Source organism: Fundulus heteroclitus, chromosome 13, assembly GCF_011125445.2.
Source record: "Fundulus heteroclitus isolate FHET01 chromosome 13, MU-UCD_Fhet_4.1, whole genome shotgun sequence".
Taxonomy (NCBI): domain Eukaryota; kingdom Metazoa; phylum Chordata; class Actinopteri; order Cyprinodontiformes; family Fundulidae; genus Fundulus; species Fundulus heteroclitus.
In genome coordinates this window covers 39,186,259-39,209,755 of record NC_046373.1, presented here as the reverse complement: position 1 = coordinate 39,209,755, position 23,497 = coordinate 39,186,259, and the positions used below count along the sequence as shown (strand labels likewise).

The window sequence follows — 23,497 nt, the reverse complement described above, 5'->3', positions numbered from 1 at the left end:
AGACAGAGAACCAAAGCAGAGGACAACCTGATATTACCCAGATTTTAAAATTCATTCATTTAAATGAGATTTCACACGGCACAGAAATGCAGCCCCAAAGCATGACGACACCTCCACCGTGTCTCACCGCCTTGACTGTGGTTATAAACCTTAGCTGGACATGGCCCATTTCTGAAGAGACTTTAAGATCATTGATGAACTGAAATGTGACTTTGCTAAACCTTTGACTTTATTAGAAATTATTTATTTTTGGACTCAGAACATGAATCAATTTCAAATTAATATTAGTAGATGTCCGAACTTCAGATTCTGTCACTAACCAGTTAATCGCAGCCTTCAGTTGTTCAAATTAAAGCAAGATTTACTAAAACACAATGCAAATGAGACCATCTTAAATGGCAAATAAACCCATATATTAGATTTAATTAGGTTTTCAACAAGTTTGTTTAAAATTTACTCTAGGGATCAGGATTTTGTTTTATTTTTGCATTACCACATTGGATTAAACTCATGTGTGGGATTCCACAGGGCGTTGTTGTCGGCCTGTTTTTATTTATCTACGCTTGTTAGAGCAGATGACCAACAGATGATTCATAACCTGCATCAGGTCGTCACTGCATTTGGTTTTCAGATAGTCTTTGTCTGCTAGAGACAGATTTATGGAAGTTAAACGTTTGTTTAACCTATTAGACAAACCAGATGAGTCTGTGAAACATTAAATTATTACACTTTCCTTTAAAACAACATATTTTATTATATTTCAAAGATTTAGATTTTATATAAACTGAAAAAGAGCAAAAAAAGTTTGGCTCACTGGAAAGGAAATTAAAATATGGAGCTATTATCGGAAGCATTTTGCTCATTTAATTTCTGTTCTCCACCTTAACACCACAACAAACAACAAACTGAACCAATTTAGCAATAAACCTTTATTTATTAAAGCTTCCCTTCATGTGATAAATGTGTACAACACCAAATATAAAAACACAGCAGAAGCAAAGGCAGCTTGGTTCTGTGCGGCGCAGACGTTAACAAGCTTTAAAGCGTCCTCAGTGAGGAGGAACGTGATGAAACGTCAACATTTACTGCAAAGCTCCAAAAACTCTTCAGATCACGAAAGTGACTCAAAGCAGGAGTTCGCTTCAGCTGCCGGGATCCGGCTCACCACGTTTGAGTCCCTGATGAAACGCCACGGATCAGCAGAACCTCGTTGGACCCGTTCAGACAAACCGAGGTCACTGCAGCGTTCTGGCAGAACCGGATCGCTCAGGAGGATGGGATTGATTTTAATTATTAAAGCAATATTTTACTGAATCCTTTAGATGTAGAAGGAAATATGAATACAGGTTTAGTTTGCTTTAAAAAAAAAAAAAACAATTCCTGGTTTTCCAGAGAAAATACAGACATGTTAGATGTCCAACTTTCTTCACAGGCGTCTCATCGTTAAAACTCTCTGGGAACTGAACATCCTGACATCAATTTAAAGCTTCAGCCTGGAAACGGCAGCAGGAGCCTGAAGCAACGCCTCTCGGCTGATTTTCATTCTCCATCTCTGTAGTTAAAGCCGATCGCCGCAGCCTTTCCTGTCTATAACTATTTGTTCCTAATTTAAGCAACGAGCAGATCACACTATGAGAAGTCTGTGGTGCTGCAGACGAGACGAGACGAGGATTCACAAAAACTCAAGCCTGAAAGTGGAACTGAAACAAGCAGCCAGAGAACCAGGAGGAACGGCCAGAACCTGACGCGGATCGGTTCACACGTCTAAGACAGCCACCGGAGGGCGCAAGTGCTGTAATATCTTTAATCAGGCAGTTACCGAGGCACCCGACAGTCAGTTGGAGCAGCGAGTGGAGGAGGTCTCAGCGAGGGTTTGTATGATCTGGAGTAAATACGGCCCGTCTCTGGTTCCGCCGCCGGCTGGAACGTTCCTCCTGATTCCTGAACTGGTTCCGTCTGCTTTGACTCTGCGTCTCAGATTCAGCAGAATAAAGTCCACTGGCAGCATCTTAGAAGGATGTTTCATAAAGAAATGAGAACATTGTGGAGGCGGCCTGCAGTGAGACGGCAGGACTAACCGGGAACACCTCTAAGACCGACGCTCCCGTTATTCTGGGCTGGAGGACAGAGTCACACGCAGAAATCTCACCTGCCTCTTATCAACCTGTAATCCCAGCTTCAGCTTTTCCTTCTCGGTTCCCAGACACCCCTGTGAGTCCCCAGGCCTCCTGCAGGACTTTAAAGCTTTCTCTTTGGTTGCTTCTTTGTTTTTACTCCAGTCCTGAGACGTCTCCATCCTATCGACGCCTCATTCAGAAGTAAAACTGATTAATTAACTATTGCTACAAAGCAACGAGCTGCTCCAGTGTAGTGACATTATTTAGGATTATAAGCAGAGCTCCTTTGTGCTTTGAGGGACTTGTTAAATACTCTTTTGGTCCACGTGACTGTTAAACCCCCCCTGAAGGTCCTTTGGTGCTGAAAACACAGACCTGCATCATTTCACACTAAAACAACAAACATCCAGCTGGGCGCCATCAGCTGCCTAGACCAGCGTCCTTCATCGCGACGAGAAAAAGATGCTTTCTTCCTCATCCTCATTGGGACCCGGATCGCTGAGGCAGCGGGATGGTTTCTGCCTCTCTGATTGGTCCGCGGACTGCGGGGCGGCGCTCGGTTCTGAGCCCTGCGGCGACCCGTCCAGCAGGGCGGCGCCATCAGAGGGGCGGGGATTCAGCTGAATGGCGCCGCTCCGGGGGCTCTGGCTGTCATCGTACGTGTAAACTTTGTGCTCTGAAAAGAAAAAAAAAGAAAATTATCTAATGATATTATCCAGCAAGCGCACAAATATTTAATGATAGCGGACAAAAATGCTTTAATAGTTTGTGTTACACACCTGCCTACACAAGAAAAGCTTCATTTTAATAATATTTGAGATTTGTTTCTTAAAAATAGACAAAAAACTAAAAAAAAGGAAATAATAGAAGAATTAACACAAATAAGAAGCAATGACGCAAATAAAACTGCAAAATGAGAGAAAATATGATTTTAGGTAAGATTTTAACATGATGTAGGCCTGGTTTGGTTAATAAAGTTCAGCTGGTGACGTTCCGGCAGCAACATTTTAACCTGGCCGCTCGGTCTCATTGGTGTCTAATCTAAAAACGTCCATTTTAACCTACTTGAATGAATGAATGAATGAATGAATGAATGAATGAATGAAAACTTTATTTTCATTGTCACAAGAACAACGAAATTTAAAAAGTGCCATCGATCCGTGCATATGTTTAAAAAAAACAATAATAAATAATAAATAAATCTCTGTTCCTCAATTTACACACAATATAAGAAATAAATAAATAACTGATAAAAACAACTAAAAAATTAAAAATAGCACATTCTCACACACATCATCCATGATAATTAATGGTTATTTTTGGTTGCATTTAGTTTTGTTATTGCTGTCGGGTAAAAACTGTCTCTAAAACGGTTGGTTCTTGTTCTGATTTCTCTGTATCGTCTCCCTGAAGGCAACAGTGTAAACAGAGAATGTCCAGGATGAGAAGTGTCCTTTGTGATGGGTTGTGCCTTTTTTAGACAGCGGTCGCTGTGCAAGTCCTCCAATGAGGGGAGAGGGCAGCCAATGATTTTTTGGGCTGTATTCACAATCCTTTGTAGAGCTTTCTTTTGAGCCGCAGTGCTGCTGTTATACCATGCGCAGATGCTACTTGTTCAATCACATTTACGTTAAACCCGCTCAGCAGTTTATAACTAAATCCAATATTCAGAGCGCCCTCTGGTGGACAAACAGAACAACATCTCTGTTTTGTGACCCACCAACGTAAGTTTCAGAGAAGCTGAAGCTGGATTGTTGGTTTTACAGGTTCTGTTTTATTACGCTCAACCATTTAGTTCCTGAAATGTTGAACATCGACCCGCCTGATGCTGCAGCGCGGATTAGAAGAGATCTCAACTTGTTGGAAAATCCTGGAGCTCAAGTTCACAGATAAATGTGAGAGAAAATCCTTAAAGTGATTTAAAATAAAGTTCTTCTCAGCGACGTTAAAGAAGATCTGCAGATTCAGCTGAGCAGAACACCATGACACCATGAAGGAACCTGGAGGAACATCAGTAAGGAGCTTCGCCCGGACAGCAGTGATCTCTGGTTTCTCAGACAGTTCTGCACCAGAACCAGCTGGTAGAACCTCAGGGAGCAGGAATGGTTCTGGAGAACCTTCCTCCAGCTCTACATCCAGAGTTCACAGCCTGATGTTCTCCTCAGAGGAGGTTCAGCTTCTCTGGGCTCAGAGGCTTCTCAGATGGACCACCGTGGACCATCATGGATCAGATGGACCATCGTGGACCATCATGGATCAGATGGACCAGTTCTCCAGGTGTTTGGTGGAGGAGGAGGAACCGGTCCCTGCAGCCAGGCTCTGTGATGGTAGGAGGTTGGATCACGGTCTGGCTTTGGATCATCTCCTCTCCTCTGATGGCAGCATTGAAGCAGGAAAGTCCAGCAGAGGTTCTAGAGCAACATCTGCTGCCTTCAGGACCACATCTCCAAGGAGAACCACCCGATTGTCACCAATCAAAATTTACTTTCTGTTCTCAGGTTCTGTAGCTGCAAAACGAGCCCTTATCATCATCCCTCCAACACCGTGCATGGCAGCTGGTAAAAGCTGACACGGCAGGGCCAGCCCGCCTCGGGTTCTGATCCGGCCCGCCTCGGGTTCTGATCCGGCTTAACTGAGAATGTTGCAGAATTTAGAAACCAAACAGGAGGAGGCGACCTCTCGCAGTTAGCAGGAAGAAACCTTTTACTGAAATGCAGAGAAGTTAAAGGAAATGAAGCTGAAGAGACTAAATCTAATATTTTAAAGTTTATTCGTTAGTAAAATAAAAGTCAAAGTTAATTTTAAAATCAGCAATTAAGTTTTCATTCTTTAAATGTTTAATTAGACTAAATACAATAACGGCAGATTGTTTCATGTTTTGTTTTTAATATGCAGGACTAAAGCTTTTCACATAATGATAAAAATAAAACAGAGTAGCTTTAACGTCAGTCTGTTTTTGTATCCGGTCTCTTTTTTTTGCCTGTGAAGGTTATAAGATGCCAGTGAAAATCCTTAAATGTTATAATTCTTCAGATATGAATCTCTCGGTGACGTGAAGACGGCGTAAACTGACCTGGTTCAAACCAGACTTTCCTCACGGAGGGCGTCTCCTGTCGCTTAGCGGGGACGGTGAGGTAGTGGCTCATCTGTGGGGGACAGGAAACGGCAGCGTTACCAGCAGACGTCTGGACCCCCGGTTCCGACCGCGCAGCCGGACCCATCAGAATCACACGGCTGATTTAAATTATTGACAGAAAATAAAGCTCATTTAATGTTTAATGAGGCTGTTCTGATGCGCTACGTTACAAACCTGGAATTAACTCATAAAGCTGTATTCAGAGACTAAAACTGACCAGCAGAACTTAGACGTCTGAAGGGAATTTCCAGGGAATATTAGGGTTAGTGTTTTCTTGCAGAATGTACATTTATATTTAAATGTCTATATTGAAAGTAAAGTGGACCTAAAGTCAAATTCCTTGTTTATGATGCACAAACCATGCCATTAAAGCTGGTTCTGGTTCTTAAGAAGGAAATTTCTAATTCATTGCCTAAAAGTTAAATTAAAATGCTCTAATGAGGCGTTTTCACAGATGGTCTTTTTATAACGTCTGCTGCTGCTTTTGATTCACAGAACAGTAAAGAGGTGAGTTAATTCTAGGGCTGGACAATAATTCAATAACAATATTTATCGATCTACAGACGTACATATCAATGATAAAAAAAGGGTCAATAAAAAGTTCAACAAAATAAGTTTTCCTTCCTTTTGCTGCATTCTAGCCTATAAAGAGTATATATATATATATATATATATATATATATATATATATATATATATATATATATATATATATATATATATATATATATATATATATATATATATATGCTAGAATCCAACATATAATGTAAGTTAATATTACTTGCGTTACATCATCCCAACCAATCACAATGCAGATCCAGGAACCAAGCTCCGCCCCTTTAAAGAGTTCAGTGAGCTAATGTTGTTTTTTCTTTTTTCTTTTAAAACGTAGAGTTTTGGTAAAAAGTTGGTTTAATAAAGGATTTAGTTTGAATTCAGTGTTTATGTGGTTGCTAAGCAACAGCATAAAACTGTCAGGGCTGCACTTAAAATATATGTTTTAAATTTGTTGATAATTATCGACATCGATCAATAGGATTTATATTTAATTGTTGTGATTATTTTCTATATCATCCAGCCCTCGTTTATTTTGGCTCCATGTCGTATTTTCCATGTTCTGAGTCGCGTGGAGGACGGCGCTGATGCCTCCTTCCTGGCTGCGTCACACCTGGCCAGGTAAACGGACCCAGCGCTGGAACTCACCCTCCTCTCCATCTCCACCTTCTGCTTCCTGAAGCGGACCTCGCTCATGTCTTCTTCAAACGGGTCCATGAAGAGGTCGTGTCTGCTGTAGGAGCGCAGCTGAGCGGCAGGAAAAACAGAAACTCAGCATCAGCGTCACTAAGAGCTGCCCGCCGTTACATCCTGAAAACCGCCGCCGCTTCCTCACCCTTTGCCGGGTTTTCTGCAGGTTGGCCCGCAGCACCTTACGGATCTCGGCCTCGCGGGTCTTTGAGATCTTCAGGAGCTTTTGTTGTCGGGCCTCTTCCCTCTGTTGCTGGATGTTTCTTTTGAAAAAGCAGAAATAATCATTAAACTTAAAATGCAAATAAATAAAAACAGCACAGATATGAGACACTTCTGGTAAACTGGGGGAGCCTTCTGCTGCTTCGGTTTCTCAGTGTCACTTTCTCTGAGGCTTCATATCAGGCCGTCTGTGAGTCGATCGTTTTCATCTAATGACTCCCTGTGGTTCCAAACTCCTGATCCAGCAGGATTATTTTTCCTGATCCGATGTGTTTCTGAAACGCTCCTTTAATTGTTTGAACAGTGCATATTTAATCACACCAACCATCTGCTTCTCCTCCGTCCTTCTTCTCTGGCAGCTCCATACCCAACATCCTTTTCTGGTAAATTCACCTCATCTACTTTGTATCCAAACCCTGTCAGCCGCCTTTTCCCCTCATTTCTAATCTTTCCTTTTCCTTTTAAATTAATGCTCAAAGTCATTTAATCAACAATCCTGGAGCAGAGCAGGTTCTGCTGCAGGTTCCTTCCAGTTGAAACTGAGTTGTTCCTTTCCACTGTCGCCACATGCTAGCTACGCATGCTAAGACGTTACTCCACGCAAACGGCTGGGATTCCTTAGATGTAACTTGACTGCTTTGTTTCATGACTACATTCCTTTAGAGCCATTTTATCTACTGTTGGTTTTACATTTAATGGTAAAGAAGCTCCATGATCCGTTTCCTTTCTGATCCATAGGATCCGACAGATTCGGGACCAACACTCACTGTGCGGAGGCGGCCGCCATGACGGAGGGCAGCTTGGCGGCGCTCCCGCTCTCCACCAGCATCATGGCCTGCTTCATCTCCATCTTGTTGTAGAAGGAGATGAGCTGCGGCTCGTTGGAGCGCTCGCCTGCGATCAGCCACTTCTTCACGTACGTCTTGTTGAAGCGATTCAGCCTGAAACAAAAAAAAAAAAAAATGCATCAGAGGAGTTTCTCTGTTAAAAGGTTACAGATGATCGCACCGCCAGTCATCAAACCTCAGGTCACACCTGGAATCACCTCAATATGAGTAAAAGCCAAGAATTGATAATAAACTAAATTGTGAAAGAAAAAAACAAATTAAAGTCAAAACAAGACAGAGAAATTAGTTTCTTTGGGATAAAGTTTTAATAATTAATGAGTCTGCTTAATAGATCCTTAAATTAAACATGTTTTATAGTAGGGCTGAGTATCATATAGGATGAGCCGATTCTTGATAGCTCAGCTTGATTTGATTTGACTCCAATATAGATATTTATAACTTTCAAATTAATGCTCAAAGTCATTCAATCAACAAAACCAGCCAAATATTATATGTTCAATTTATTTAACACTGATATATTAACAGGAAAATAAAGTGCATTTAGTTCAATGCATTTAACGTATCACAGAAAACAAAAATGTGCCAAACGTCTGAGTTTAGAGACGAAGGCGCTTGTAAAATTGGTCTCACTTCCTTGCTGTGAACAGTAATGATGTGCAGTGATAGCGCCCCCTAGATGTTGGGAGGTATATCGATGTTGAAAGCCAGAATATCGATATTAAATTATTTTTAAAAACATCATTAATCATTGTATTGATTTTTATGCACAGCCCTATTTTATAGTTACTGAACAACAGGATCTGTTAAAGAAGTCCTTTATTGAGATTATTTAAAGTAACTGATGTGAATTAAACAGGACTTTTGCACTACAGCGGTTCTTTTTGTCCCTCCATCCATTATCTAAACCTGCTTATCTGTGCACAAGAGACCGGAGCGGCAGTATTACTGCAGATGGAGCCCTTATCCGTCTGTCCAGCTCTAGTTCCATCCTCCTGGTGAGGAAGAAATCCAGATCACATCCCTAAACTCCTCCTCCTGAGGCAGAGACTGACCCCCAGCCCAGAGGGGGCTTTACACCCTTTTTCCGGTCGAGGACCACGGCCTCAGACTTGGAGCGAACAGCTCCAGGACGCACAGGAAGTCATGGCCTTATCCCCCACAAAAAGCAAAGATGCGATCCTGAGGTCATTAGCCTTCTCCAGATGTAGACGGGAGGAGCAAACTCCCATCACCCCCCAGTAATTAATTTCATGAGGGAAAACATCTAGTCCAGGGGTTCCAAACTTTTCAGCCTGTGACCCCCTAAATAACAGGCCAGAGACGGGTGACCCCCTTTTGGGTGTAATTTTAGGAGAACTCTTACAACAAGGTGCTGACGTCCCCCTGTGTTAAAATAAGGAATGTTGAGCAAAGTTGTAGACAACTTTATTACAATATATTGTAATAATTGCAACTTTATTCTCATGATATTTCGACTTGGTTGTGGTAATATGACTTTATTCTCCTAATATTACAATTTAACTTTTGCAATGTTATTCATTTTTGTACACCTAATATGACTTCATTCTCAATTTCCACAGTAAAATAAATCGTATTAGCACCATCATAGATTGAAGAAAATTAATTATTGGACACGGAGGAGTAAATTTTCACAATAACACAGATACTTTGAGATTAATTTCACACATTTGCAAGAAAAACTGATGGTAAAAAGTAGGTAAATATTCAAGAAAAAAGCAAGTATTTAAGATTAAAAGGCATACATTTGCTACATTACAACTAGGAAATTCTCTGATACCTCATCTCATCTCGCGACCCCCACATGGTGCGTAAACTCTGCAGTAACACCTGGGCAATGTTTTTTTTCATGTAATTAAAAGTCATCCAATGAACACGTGCAGGCCCATTTCAAAGGTTTTACTTTCTCAGTTCTTTCTGCAGAGTTTATGCAGTGTTTCTAAATATTTTCATCCCATAAGTCCAACTTTTGGATAATGTAATATTTATCAGGTAATGAATCTGACAGAAGAATAAAGAAAAAAATATTTTACCGAAACCGTTTCCTGTTTTCCAGAAATATATCAGTTAGTTCATGAAATAGTTTGAAATTTTTATTTTAATGCCTTCTTTGAATGCCTTCTTTTTTAAACACCATCTGGATGCTAAACACGCTGAAGACAAAACTTTGAAAGGTCCTACTTGTCTTTCCAGTGATGATGTCCATAATGTCCACAAATGTCTCCGATTCCTGTAAGCAGGTGATCCAGGAACTATTGACAAAATATATATGAAAATCCTGTCATTTAAATGCTGTTATAGTATATATACAAAGTCTGGTTTAAAACGGGTGCAGATGTTTCACACCATCAGGAAGAATGACTTAAAGTCCCACCTGTGTGTGAATCTCCTCGTTTATCGACGCTTTGCTCTCCTTCTTCCTCTTCACGGCCAGGAGGTCCACCAGAGGCCTGATGGTCATCCCCTGAGGATGGAGGCAGAAGTTACACCAGACACATGCCAGTCTGTTTTCAAAGATTAGTTTTTTTTTATAATGCTTTTCTAAAAACCAATCAACAGTTTAAAAGTCTGTGTTTGAGTAACCAAACCTGCACAAAGACGGTGAAGAAGATGACCGTGATGATGGCGGTGAGGAACATGTGCTTCTTCTCACTGTCCGTCAGAAGGAAACCCAGAGAGAAGGCGATTGCACCTCGCAGGCCACCATAGGCCACAATGAACTGGTCCTTTTTGGTCAGCTTCACAATACGAAATTTATTTATAATGAACGTGAGACCGACGACTCCTGAAACACGGAATAAGAGAATATAAGCAACAGTGCTAAAGGGGCAAAAACAACACTCATTTAGTCAAGAGAAAAGTCATTTTAGGCCATAGTCTTATTTTGGTTTCTTACTTTAAAATAAAAATATAACTTGGATAAAAATCTAATTTTACTAATTTGTTAACTTGTTTGCTAAGTGTCAAAAAAGACTAAAATCCAAGAGGCGGTTGTTGTGCTTAAGCTAACCAAACGCTGCTGAGCTAGCTCATATATATATTTAAGCACTATTACATTGCAGTAATTCTGTTTGTTTGTGTTTTTATTTGAAATTATGTAATTAAATAAGAAAGGGACTAAAACAAATAAAACTAAATCACAATAAACAGTTTTACATATAAAACTAGCAATGCTAACCGCTAATTAGCTATGTTGTTATAAGCTAGGTAGCCTAGCTCCGAAAGACCTTAAATAACTAATCTTTTTCTACTTCTGTTATGATTCCTGTGCTTAATGTAAAAGCTAGAAAAAAAATGGTCATATAAAAAAAAACAAAACAAACAGAAGAATGTCATCTTTCATTTCTATGGTCTAACAAATCAGGACATAATAAAAACTGCTGGCACTTATCAGGTTCTGAAATTAGGGCTGGACAATAATTCAGTAACGATATACATCGATTGATAGACGTATGGTTCAATATAAAAAAACGGGTCAATAATAAGTTAAATAAAAGAACAGTGCATTCTAGCCTATCATGTAGGTTAATACTACAGTCATTACATCCTCCCAACCAATTACAAACGGAGGAAAGCTCCATCAGCCTTCAGAGAGTTTTGAGAACACGTGTTCTTTTTTCTTTTTTAACACTTACAGTTTTCATAAAAAGTTGGTGGAATAAAAGATTGTGTTTGAATCCATTTATCTAAAAATAGGTATAGATGACAGCATAAAATGACCAGGGCTGCACTTAAAATGTATATTTTGAATTGTTTTGATAATTATCGATATCGCTCAGTATGATTTCTATTTTATAGATATGCTTTTATTCTATATCATCCAGCCCTATCTGAAATTGTTTAAATCTTACCTCAAGTGTTTCAAAACACACAATAGATTAATTATTTGTCATTATTATAAAGACAAAGATGAAGCAAAAATGAAAAAAAAAGTGAGTGTGTGAAAACCTAAGTACACCCTCCATGTAATGGTCAGCCATGCACTGCTGATCGACTGGATTTAATTAAATGACCAGCATCAGCGTGAGAGCCTCTATGAAAGCAGTGTGCATATAAAGTGAAAACAACTGGTAATTTATAATGCAATAATGTACATTTCTTGTATAAAAACACGATGTAAGCACTTGAGTGTTTGAATACATGTATAGTTGTATGTAACCTCCATCAGATCAAATCAGAAACCAGAGTAAGATGTTTAAATGTCACATTATCCTGGTTTGTATTTGTTTCCTTCTCCAGGACAATATTTAAGTCAGGTTCCAGAAACATAACCATGTGACACCATGTCCATGACACTGCAGTGAGTAAAAGCTCATAAAAAATAATGTTTCTAACAGAAAATGCAGTAGAAGAAGCAGATGTCGGTGTTTAGCTAAACTGACCCAACACTCTGGAGAGGAGACAGAGGACCAGGGTGAAGATCACAAAGATCCAGTTCCAGTTGTGGGGACCTTCCACAGTGGAAAGGCCGAGGAAGATGAAGATCAGCGTCTCGCTCACGCTGCTCCACATCTTCAGGAAGTATTTGATGGTGGTGTAGGACTTGTGGGAGATGTTGGCCTCCACGTACGGCCGCATAACCACACCACAGGCGATCAAACTGGGATGTGAGAGAAAGAGAGAACGGAGGTGATGAAATTCTCCAACGCTCACAGGTTTAACACCAACATGAAAGAATGTTTCAGCCCAAACAGCCCTGACCACGGGGCCCTCTGAAGGTCTGCTGTGGTATCTGACACTGACCCGTCAGAGACCCAACAGAACCTGGAGAACACTGCACATTCACTGAATCCGCTTATAAATCCTAAAACCAAGTACGATTATTCGGAGCAAACACAAAGTCTGAGAGGCTCCTCCACTTACGACATAATTCCGGACAGATGGAAGACCTCTGCAGAGAGGTAAGCCATGTAGCTGTAGAGGAAGACAAACAGGGGCTCGATGACACGGGAGTGCGAGGTGAAGCGGGACGTGAAGGCTCCCAGGACGCCGTAGATGACACCTACCAGGATGCCGCCAAGGGAAACCACAAAAAAAGAGACCACACCAAGGAAGGCGTCGCCAACGGTCACAGTTCCTGCGTGAGAAAACTCCTCAAACAGGTGATACAGAACCTGTTGGGAGAAACAGCCCATGTTGAACTGTGCTCCTTCTGCTTGATTAGTTGTAACTGAATGCACCAAAAACTGTAACGTTAGTAATATTCCAAGTGAAAAACACAATATTATTGTTAAGTTAAAGGAGCAATGAGTCAGATATTTACTGTAAAATCAACCTAAATCATTCTCATTTATCACCCAGGATGGAACTAACATTCCCTATAAACAATCAGTCCTCTTCATCAACAATGTCTTAGTCACATTTTCTCCTTTCAAACCTGGAGGTGCGATGCGCAACTACTTCAGTGCAGTGTGTAGCCTGTGCTTACTTCCTGGTTCCTGAGCCAATCATATGAGAGTTCCCAGAACAGAGCACAGCATTTTGTATTTTATTTTGAAAAAAATAAAAATAAATGGCAGCAGCCTGCAAACATGGAAGCCAGTAAAAGAAGCAGACCAGAAACAGAACAGAATAAAACTTTATAGACCCGTCCTGTGCAAATTCACAACAGCAACACACCGTTTAAAAACGGCATATTAGATTGTTGTGATTGGCAGACTGTTGTACTGATGTGAGCCACAAGATGTCAGTAATACTTATAGCGCCTTTGACAAAATTATAATTTTAAGAAAATGAAGTTAAATTACAAATCTATTTTTCACCTTTTTTCAACATTTCTTAACCACTTCAGGGTGAATTAGACATTAAATTGTCACCAGTGAGTTTGTGGCAGCCATTTTTTACGTTTTGCTTGATTTGTAATTTTAGTTTGAGTGCATGCTTTGTTAGGATGCTTAATCTCATTTTGGGAATTTACCATTATTGTTTGGAAAAAGAAATTACTTTATAATAAAATATTTTTTTTAAACAAGTAATATGAAAATAATGCATTGTTGCACAAAAGCTAAAAAAAAGTTTAGTCAATTTTGCTTGTTTTATAGAAGTAAAAATGTTTAAAAGGCTCAAATATCCTAATATTTACTAATCATTTACAAAACAAAAGAGACAAACCTAACATAATACCAAACTGTGTGGAAAAAAAGGAACAAAACCACCATTGCTAACTAATTAGCTAAATGCTAGCTAGTGTAGCTAGCTATCTTAATGAATTCTGCTGTTTTTTAGATTCTTTTAAGTGAATAGTCTTAATCATATTTTGGTCATAATACATTCAATTACCTTCATAGTTGGTAAATAAAATAAGGCCAACAGTCATGTGACAAAATTTTGGACACCGGTTTAAAACCTCACATAAAACAGCTAAAATCCCACTTGGGCGTATCACCTCAGGTGGACATGGTGACAACGTCATCATTAAATGTTGGAGTAAATATCTGCTGAGATACAAAGAACTGTCTGAAACCTTCAGAAAAAAAAATAGACTGTAGCAGTTTATGAGTTAAAAAGGTTAATTTGCCATTTCCACTGAATGGAAACATAGCCTTCAAATGGAGGACCGTCAAAACAACTGCCCACATGGCCAGGTCTGCCCACAGAAACAAGTTTACACCAAGAGCGGGCTGCAAGATGCTGAAAGAAGTCTTTAAAACGTCAACAAGGCATCTGCAGTGATGGACCTTTGCTGCTGTTTATGTTCAACCAAACAGAGACAAGTTTACCTTCCATGGAAGGTGAGCAGGGAGGAAACCTGTCATCTATAAGAACAACATGAAGGCCTGACTGCAGTTTTCCTGCAAGAACACGAAGACTAGAACTTCTGGACGCACTTGAACATCTTTCATCAATGCACTACTGTGGATACTGACTAATAACTGAAGTTATAAATAATGTGTCTATTCAGCAGATCATAATAATAAACAGCTCCACAGCAATATGATTTGCTGTAGAGGCTGGCGGAGGAGGAAAGTAGTTTTACTAAATAGTAGTAGCATGTCTCTGCTAGGACCACCTCCATGAAAAGACCAGAAATGTAACACTGCAGCTCTACTTCAACAGCGCTTTGCAACTGGAGAGAGTTTATACCAAACTACTGGCTGAAGATGTTACTGCAGCTCAATAATACACTAAAAACATTTTGTCCTGGAGAAATAACTCACTGGTTTTGGTCTGATGCTTGTGGAGGAAAAAAAAGAAAAACCGTGAACATAGCATCAATTTCGGTTGTGCTGTTTGACATCTTTCACAAAAGGAGTTTGTTTTGCGGCTCACCACAGTGACGGCGTCATTAAGCAGCGACTCTCCAAACACCAGGATGTGCAGCAGCTCGTTGATGTGGATCTCCTCAAACACGGCCAGGACCGCCACGGGGTCCACGGCCGAGATGATGGAGCCGAACAGCAGACAGGACAGCAGGTCAACATGGCCGACCTGGGCCGCCTCGATCTGACAGACGGCGAACATCATGCCGCCGACGAAGAAGGCGTTCCACAGCGTCCCCACCACCGCAAACACCAGGATGGTGCCCATGTTCTCCGTGAAGGCCCGGATGGGCAGGAAGTAGCCGGCGTCGAGGATGATGGGGGGCAGCAGGTAGAGGAAGAAGAGCTTGGAGTCCAGGACCGGCGCCTTCTCATCCATGGCTTTGATCACGCCGCCAACAAGCAGGCCAACGAAGATCAGCAGGCAGCTCTCCGGAACGACGTGGGACACTCTGGGAATGATGTGGAAACCTGGCAGGAGGAGCAGGAGGAGAGATTTAGTCCATAAAAACCTGTTAAAAAGGAGGCGTTCTGAACAGAACCACTGTAAGGCAAAGAACATTTATTTATACAAGACATTTCAGTACAAAGACGACGCAAAGTGCTTTAAATTATTAAAATATAGTCTTAGTGAGGACTTCAGAACCGGGTCCATGTTCTCTATGTTCTTAGTCTTAGTGGGGACTTCAGAACCGGGTCCATGTTCTCTACGTTCTTAGTCTTAGTGAGGACTTCAGAACCGGGTCCATGTTCTCTACGTTCTTAGTCTTAGTAGAAGGACTTCAGAACCGGGTCCATGTTCTCTACGTTCTTAGTCTTAGTGAGGACTTCAGAACCGGGTCCATGTTCTCTACGTTCTTAGTCTTAGTAGAAGGACTTCAGAACCGGGTCCATGTTCTCTACGTTCTTAGTCTTAGTGGAAGGACTTCAGAACCGGGTCCATGTTCTCTACGTTCTTAGTCTTAGTGAGGACTTCAGAACCGGGTCCATGTTCTCTACGTTCTTAGTCTTAGTGAGGACTTCAGAACCGGGTCCATGTTCTCTACGTTCTTAGTCTTAGTGGAAGGACTTCAGAACCGGGTCCATGTTCTCTACGTTCTTAGTTTTAGTGAGGACTTCAGAACCGGGTCCATGTTCTCTACGTTCTTAGTCTTAGTGAGGACTTCAGAACCGGGTCTATGTTCTCTACGTTCTTAGTCTTAGTGGAAGGACTTCACAACCGGGTCCATGTTCTCTACGTTCTTAGTCTTAGTGAGGACTTCAGAACCGGGTCCATGTTCTCTACGTTCTTAGTCTTAGTGAGGACTTCAGAACCGGGTCCATGTTCTCTATGTTCTTAGTCTTAGTGAGGACTTCAGAACCGGGTCTATGTTCTCTACGTTCTTAGTCTTAGTGAGGACTTCAGAACCGGGTCCATGTTCTCTACGTTCTTAGTCTTAGTGGAAGGACTTCAGAACCGGGTCCATGTTCTCTACGTTCTTAGTCTTAGTGAGGACTTCAGAACCGGGTCCATGTTCTCTACGTTCTTAGTCTTAGTGAGGACTTCAGAACCGGGTCCATGTTCTCTACGTTCTTAGTCTTAGTGGAAGGACTTCAGAACCGGGTCCATGTTCTCTACGTTCTTAGTCTTAGTGGAAGGACTTCAGAACCGGGTCTACGTTCTCTACGTTCTTAGTCTTAGTAAGGACTTCAGAACCGGGTCCATGTTCTCTACGTTCTTAGTCTTAGTGAGGACTTCAGAACCGGGTCCATGTTCTCTACGTTCTTAGTCTTAGTGAGGACTTCAGAACCGGGTCCATGTTCTCTACGTTTAGTCTTAGTGGAAGGACTTCAGAACCAGGTCCATGTTCTCTACGTTCTTACTCTTAGTGAGGACTTCAGAACCGGGTCCATGTTCTCTACGTTCTTAGTCTTAGTGAGGACTTTAGAACCGGGTCCATGTTCTCTACGTTCTTAGTCTTAGTGGAAGGACTTCAGAACCGGGTCCATGTTCTCTACGTTCTTAGTCTTAGTGAGGACTTCAGAACCGGGTCTATGTTCTCTATGATCAGTTCTACTAAAGATATACATGGATTAGTTTTTCCAGATCCTGCTGAGACATCAGTCCTTTAATCCTGGAAATGTTCTCCAGGTTCTAGAAGGTCCACTTTGTCTTTAGATGGAGGTTCAGGTCTGAGTCCATCACTACTCCCAGGTTTCAGGCCTGATCAGTGGTTCCTAGCTGAAGCAGCTGAAGCTGTGAGCCAACTCTGGATCTCTCCTCTATTGGTCCAGAAATTATTCCTTCAGTTTTGTTTTTATTCAGTTAAAAACATTTTGTCTCATCCTGCATTGATTTCTTCCATTTCCTCAGAACTTAAATGGGTTCATAGTCACCTGGTGACATGGTGATGTAGAGCTGTGTGTCGTCAGTAGCTGTTGCTTTATGCACTCCACCAGCTACATCATATTATTCGTGCTTAAAATAAAATAAACTGGGATAACTGCTGGAAATGCGTAAAGGCTAAATTCTCTGGAGATCCCTGGAGACGCATCAGTGTCTGGTTGGAAGCCAGAAAGGACCGAGCTGGCGTTGAAGTGCAGCAGCCTGGGAAGATCCCTGCAAACAGGCAGGACCTCTGCTGACGTTGCAACCTTCAAACAGCTGAAAGATTTCAGTCAGAACCACGACACACGAAGCTGGACAGTTTATGAAACTCTGCCGCAGCACAGGAGCATCATCTTTTATTCCTCCGCAGCCGTAATTATCAGAACTTACTGTAGTTCCATGAATTATCTTTTTATTTCTGGGATTGGATTAAATTAAATCCAATTAAAATCAGCTCCATGTAGTTAAAAGACAGAAAACCCTAAAAATTAAATCAGAAACTGTAGTTAAACGAAAGTAATTGTTCCAGGGTAACTGTATTTTAAAAAAGGCAGATAAAATGTCTGCTGGGGCGAAGGGGTGGAAAAACGCGACCCATGTTCAGAGACCTCAGACCTCGATGTGGTGGTCACGGGTTCGAGTCCCGACCCGGAGACCTTTTCCTTTTCCACATGTCATTAGCGTTCTCTCTTCAGCCGCTTCCTGCCTGGAAAGTCAAATAAAGGCCACTGGAACCACAACAAAAGGAGAATCTGCTCTGGTTTAGATCAGAGCAGATTCATGGGTTAGAACAATCTAATGGATGTAAACACATTTTAAGTCACATGCGTCAAACCCAAGGCCCGCGGGCCGAATCCAGCCCAACAAGGTAATTTATCCGGCCCTCATGAGCCAAAAAAGGCACATCATGTGATAAAGTAGAGGAATGTATCCTTTTAAATTGCATAAAGTGGCTAAAACTGAGCCTCCTGTAGTGAATGTTATTTTAACTGTAGTAACAACATCCTGCCACTAGGTGTCAGATTTCCCACAACACATTAAAACAACCCAGAAATGTCCAGAAAGAGAAGAAGAGATGCAGAATGATGAGTTTCATGCGTAACTCACGACAATATAAACTTTTTGTGCAGATAAACTGTTTAAAATGGGCCTAAAGTGATACTTTTACGTTACTGTGCATTTTTTTTATATTTCGATGTGGACTGAAATGTAATTATGAAATCAAAAGTATCATCTACACGTAAACTGGCTGCTTGACAAGCAGCCAGTTACAGATGCTGCCCTAAAAACTGACCCAGAGCAGCGTGTTAGAAACTACAGACTCCACAGGAGCGTTCTGATCAAATGTTTTCCACATGGAGCTGAAGCCACAGGAAAGCAGCTCCTCACTGACTGCAAACCCGCCTGTGGTGGAGGGAACTGTGCCTGCTGTCGTCAGGCAGAACCAGAACCAGAACTGCAGGTTTTTTCCGTTTCAGCATTACGGTTCTGGTCCAAGCTGACAGAGGCCTCCAGACTCGGGTCGGCGTAATACGAGTTTTGTGGAGTCACTGGTGCTGCGCTCCTCCCCCTCCCGACTCTGCACACTGAGATCTTTGTTATCGAGCCGTGCATTAGAGCAGGACGGGGGTCGGCCCACCGAGACAACAGCTGCACCAACAGATAAAGCGCTGCTGGGCCTCCTCTGCAGACCTCACAGACCCAGAAAGGGTCTCGCTAAACCAGCTAGATGTAAAGGCAGAAATACTGACCTTACTTATTTATAGAAACCGCTTTAAATCAATACTTTGGGATGCCAGATATTGGAAAATCCTTTAATTTGATTCCTCTACACATCTGGACGGAAATCATTTGGGCTAGTTCTCCGTCTGGATTAGCAAAACAGAAAAATGGAGACCAAATTCCTGCACAGATCAAAGGCAGACATTTACTCTGACAAGAAACTTTTTTATTCTCACTGACATTAAATCAGACCAAACTTTTACCAAAATGCTTTCTATGTGCCGGACTAATGAGTGTGTTCTTAATAACGTCTGCAAAGTGAGAAGCTTCCATCCTGTAAGGTCACTGAGCCTTTAAATGATGGAAGCCCAGGTGATGATGTCATGGCTTTGGAAGCTTCTGATTGGTTCATTCACAACACCTGAGCTGGAATTAAGGCTGCAGATGACGAGGAAAACACACGTTTGCAACATCTGTGCAGAATATTGCAATAAACATAACTTTCTCCTTCTTTTCTGCATCACTAGAATTATCTCAGACGTTCAGATCGACCTGCAGAGTGTCGACTAGAACCCTGAAGCATCAGAACCAGAACCAGAACCAATGATTCAGTGCTGTGAAAAACTATTTGCCCCCACACAGAGTTCCCTTTTTTTCCTACCTGAAATGTTTAAGATAATCAAACTAACTTTAATATTGGATGAAAAAAAATAACCAAATAAAACAAAACACTTTTCAAATGACTATTTTGTTTATTAAAGAAAAAAATAGGTTCTCCAAACTGACCTGGGCCTCTGGGGGAAAGTAATTCAGAGGCCGCTTTGGGTCATGGTCCTGCTGCAGAACCAGTGTGTGACTGGGTCCGTGGTTCTGGACGTTCTCCTGCAGCATTTTGGTCCAAGTCTCACCGCCTCCACCGTGTTTGGCTGCAGGTTTAATGTTCTGACGCTAAAAGACGATCCGTCCACCAAGGTCCACTTTGGTGTCGTCAGTCCAAACAGTATCCATCCTAAAGTTCTTGGGGATCATGAAGATGGCTTTTGGTAAATGTGAGACGGGCCTTTGTGTTCTTTTGGGTCAGAAATGGTTCTGGCTGTAGAACTCTCCCCATGGAGGCCATTTATGCCCACTCTGTCTTTCTTGTTGTTGAAAAATTACCTCTGATCTTAACTGGGGCCCACAGAGCTTTAGATGTGGTTCTGGGACCTCCTGGAGTGATTCTGGTGGGCCATCCTCTCCTGGGAAGGTTCTCCACTGATCCGTGTTTTCGGTTCTCACTGCGGTTCTCTGGAGCAGAAATGACGTTCTAATCCTGACCGGACTGGTGGATAACTTTGTTTTTCCTCTAGTTTAGAACATTTTTAGCTGAGCTGCTGGTTTTTCAGATCCTCCAGTCATCAAAGAAGTTCTCTGTAATCTATTCATCATGTCTGCAGGTCTGGGTTTGGACTTGTGATTAAAATGTAGTTTAATGGTTTAACAAGTGTCCAGAGGGCCAGGGCGGGTCAGAGATCTTTCCCTGAATTAGTAATTAAATCATTTAAAAAAAGCTTTTTTATTTAATCAGGTTATCTTTAATTAGTGTTAAAAATTGCTTGATGCTCTGAAAGTGAGAGAAAAACTGCAGAAATCTGTAGGGAGGAGAACCTTTTTCACACCATGGTACGTTTTGTTGTGGTTCTGGGTGGCTTGGAGAACCGTGGTTCGTTGCTCTGCTGCCTGGAACATTTTCTGCCTCAAAGTGAGAATTAATTGGCTTAACAAAGCAAAAATGTCCAAACTGACACACCTTCAGCAGGTCCAAACCAAACCAGAACCCAAAAAGCTTCACCTGAAGCCTTTCTCTGGCCAAAGCAACACATTTTACTTCACTTTATCTTATTTCTGCAGCTTAGGCAGAAGTTTGAGGCGTAAAGGTGAACTTTACGCGTGGAGGGGACGTCATCCTGCTGACTAAACCCTGCAGACTCACCCAGCTTCATGAGCAGCGCCAGCAGGATCCACAGCGAGATCTCAAAGGGCTTCCTGACGTGGTCGTAGTTGAAGGCGAGGACGGGGAAAGCCTTCCTGTGGTTCGTGGCGTTGGTTCCGTGATGCGGGTCCGGGTCCTCCTGGGTGCTCGGTGTCCCGTTGTGAGCTGCGGGGGCATCCCCGGTCCAGGCGGAACCGGCGAGGACCAGGAACAGCAGGAGGACCGCGGTGAACCCAGCGGATCGAGCAGCGCGCACAGCCATGTTGAGATGGACCGGTTCGGATCAACAGCTGAGGAGGAAGAGGAGAGGAGGCGAGCGCCACGCGGGTGCGCAGACTGTTTTACGCAGCGACTCTGCGGTCATGTTAAAACTGCGCACACCTGCGGAGGAGCAGCAGGAGGAGTCTGCGGAAGACAGAGCAGCTCCTCATCCTCAGACACTCACAGCTGCGCAGTGTGGCCGCTGGGGGGCGCTCCTCCTCCGGCCGCTCTTCCTGTCTCTGCTGCGCTGAAGGGACGCCTGCTGGAGAGGAGGGGTTACTGTGCCAATCAATCAATCAATCAATCAATCAATCAATCAATCAATCAATCAATCAATCAATCAATCAATCAATCAATCAATCAATCAATCAATCAACCTGAATTGGGGATTTATTTATTTTATTGAAACTATATAGTTTCAATAAAGGTTTCCCTGTTTATTAAATTATTATTTTCATAAAAATAGGTTAAAAATGATGGACAGACATGAAAAAAACAAGAAATTATTCAAGTGATTAAAAAATTATATTGATTCCAATTATTAGACAAATAAATCAGGTCATTTTTTAAAGGATGAATTACAATCATGATGTGAGGGAACGGAGGAAATTAAAAACGACACAAAAATCCTTAAATAAATACAAGTACAATACATTCAACTAGATGAGAATATAAAATCTGTTTCTAGTTTGCTTTCCGCAGGTGAGGACCAAATTACGTTTCCAGATCTTTTCCAGGTGACCTGAGAGGTCTGAAGAGGGTCTGCAGGAGAAAAGGTGAACCTGGACCAGCAGTAGTTTTAGAAACCAGGACAGGAACCTTGAAAGCAATCTAAAAATGCAGCCTCTTTAAAATAAGTTGTGGTTCTGGTTCTTGTCTATGTTCCTGCAGCTGGAAAACATCCAGAGCTGAATGGATATTTTAAAGTGTTGATTTATATGTTTTACTTCACTTCAAACCCAGAACTAATAAACTCAGAAACAGCTTCTCTCCGAGAGCTGTGTGCGCCATCGCTCCCTGCTGAGAACTTTGTGGTCCATCATGTTTCAGTCACACTACTGTTATCGCCTTTTTGCACTCTCTTATTCTCAGGAATATCAAATTGCACATTTCTGTAAGTGAAGCTTCAAGATCACTGCACAAAAATCACCTCATTAATTAAGATTCATTAAGGAGGGACTGATCCATGTAACATGGCTCTTATCATTCGCTGAGGGACTGATGTCAGAGCTTCCAGACTCTGATACGAGATTGGAGGCTCAGGAATCAAAAGGAGGTTTTTGTTAAGTTGAAGGAACTTAGTTCTGCAGGAATGCTGGAATAGTTTCCTTTGTCTGTTTTTAGAAGAACATTCCCTTTTATTTGTGTTTCTATCCTGCATCCGACTGAATCCACGGAGCAATAACAAGCTTTCACGTTTTAAAATATGTCCTCCTGTTATCTTCTGAGTGTTTTATTCATGCTTCTGAGCCCCGCAGTGAAAGGAAGCTCTTCCCACCCATCAGAGCTTCATTCACAGGAATCTGTCCTTTCAGAGTGTGCAGCCGCCTGGCAGCACACGGCTTTCCCCCAGAGATGGAGGCCAGAGGCTGGAGGCTGGAGGACGGGACTCAGAGCCCCAGATCAGAGCTTCAGCCCGGCGTCGAATCTCACAGTAAATTCAGAGAAACACGAATATGTTCAACTTTTCAACTTTTATCTCCTGCTTCTGTTTCTGTTCGCTGAAACTGAACAAATATATTTCCATTTAATTCACGTTTCACCAAACAACAATGCATTTAGATGTTGCTATTTTGCTCCGTTTTGATCAACGTGTGTTATTATAAGCTGCTATAAAAAGGCAAATATTTAAAGGTTTCAGGTGCAATGTTATGGTTCTGCAGGAGAACATGCAGCCCTACAGAACCTCCCCAGCGGTTCTGATCAGCTTTGGCCAAACACAAACAATGCTTTTAAACCAAAGGTAATTTAAAAAGTTACATTTAGTGTGTTTTTTAAGCAATAACTGCAAAGACTACAAATGATTTATGGTTTCAGGTACTAATAATTTTATACTATATTGCAAACGACTTGCTTTTAACTTAATTTTACTTTAGTTTGGAACCAGAAAAATGCCTTTATTTATTTATTTTTCAAGTTTTTTAAACCTATAGAAAATTGATTCCAAATACATACAATTGTGATTATTTAACCACAAATTTACTATGGTAAAAAAAAAAAAAGTTATTTTAAAGGATCGTGTAACTATTGGAGCTCTACAGAAATTTTATTAGGCAGGACCAATAAAAACGACTGTTTGGAGGGTAAAAGTAGCTCTGGTACTGTG

General features: G+C 41.6%; 1 protein-coding gene across 1 annotated transcript; it reads right to left on the bottom strand.

Moving 5' to 3' along the window:
- Positions 1-910: 910 nt before the first annotated feature.
- slc9a1b (solute carrier family 9 member A1b) lies at positions 911-21,377 on the bottom strand. Its single transcript, XM_021315053.2, has 12 exons — positions 20,911-21,377; positions 14,859-15,319; positions 12,453-12,703; positions 11,972-12,189; positions 10,178-10,374; positions 9,964-10,053; positions 9,771-9,841; positions 7,491-7,664; positions 6,647-6,764; positions 6,460-6,558; positions 5,191-5,263; positions 911-2,793 (listed from the first exon to the last, which is right to left on the bottom strand). The coding sequence occupies exons 1-12, from the start codon at positions 21,170-21,172 to the stop codon at positions 2,561-2,563; spliced, it is 2,247 nt and encodes a 748-aa protein (XP_021170728.2). The 5' UTR covers positions 21,173-21,377; the 3' UTR covers positions 911-2,560.
- Between the last annotated feature and the right edge of the window lie 2,120 nt (positions 21,378-23,497).

Bases quoted from the DNA above. Each gene is read 5' to 3' on its own strand.
- slc9a1b (XM_021315053.2), bottom strand. From the start codon at position 21,172: ATGGCTGTGCGCGCTGCTCGATCCGCTGGGTTCACCGCGGTCCTCCTG. The intron at 10,054-10,177 runs GTTTGGTTACTC...CTCCATCCTCAG, and splicing joins TCTTCACCGTCTTTGTGCAG to GGGATGACCATCAGGCCTCT. The intron at 2,794-5,190 runs GTCAGTTTACGC...TTTTCTTTTCAG, and splicing joins GAAAGTCTGGTTTGAACCAG to AGCACAAAGTTTACACGTAC.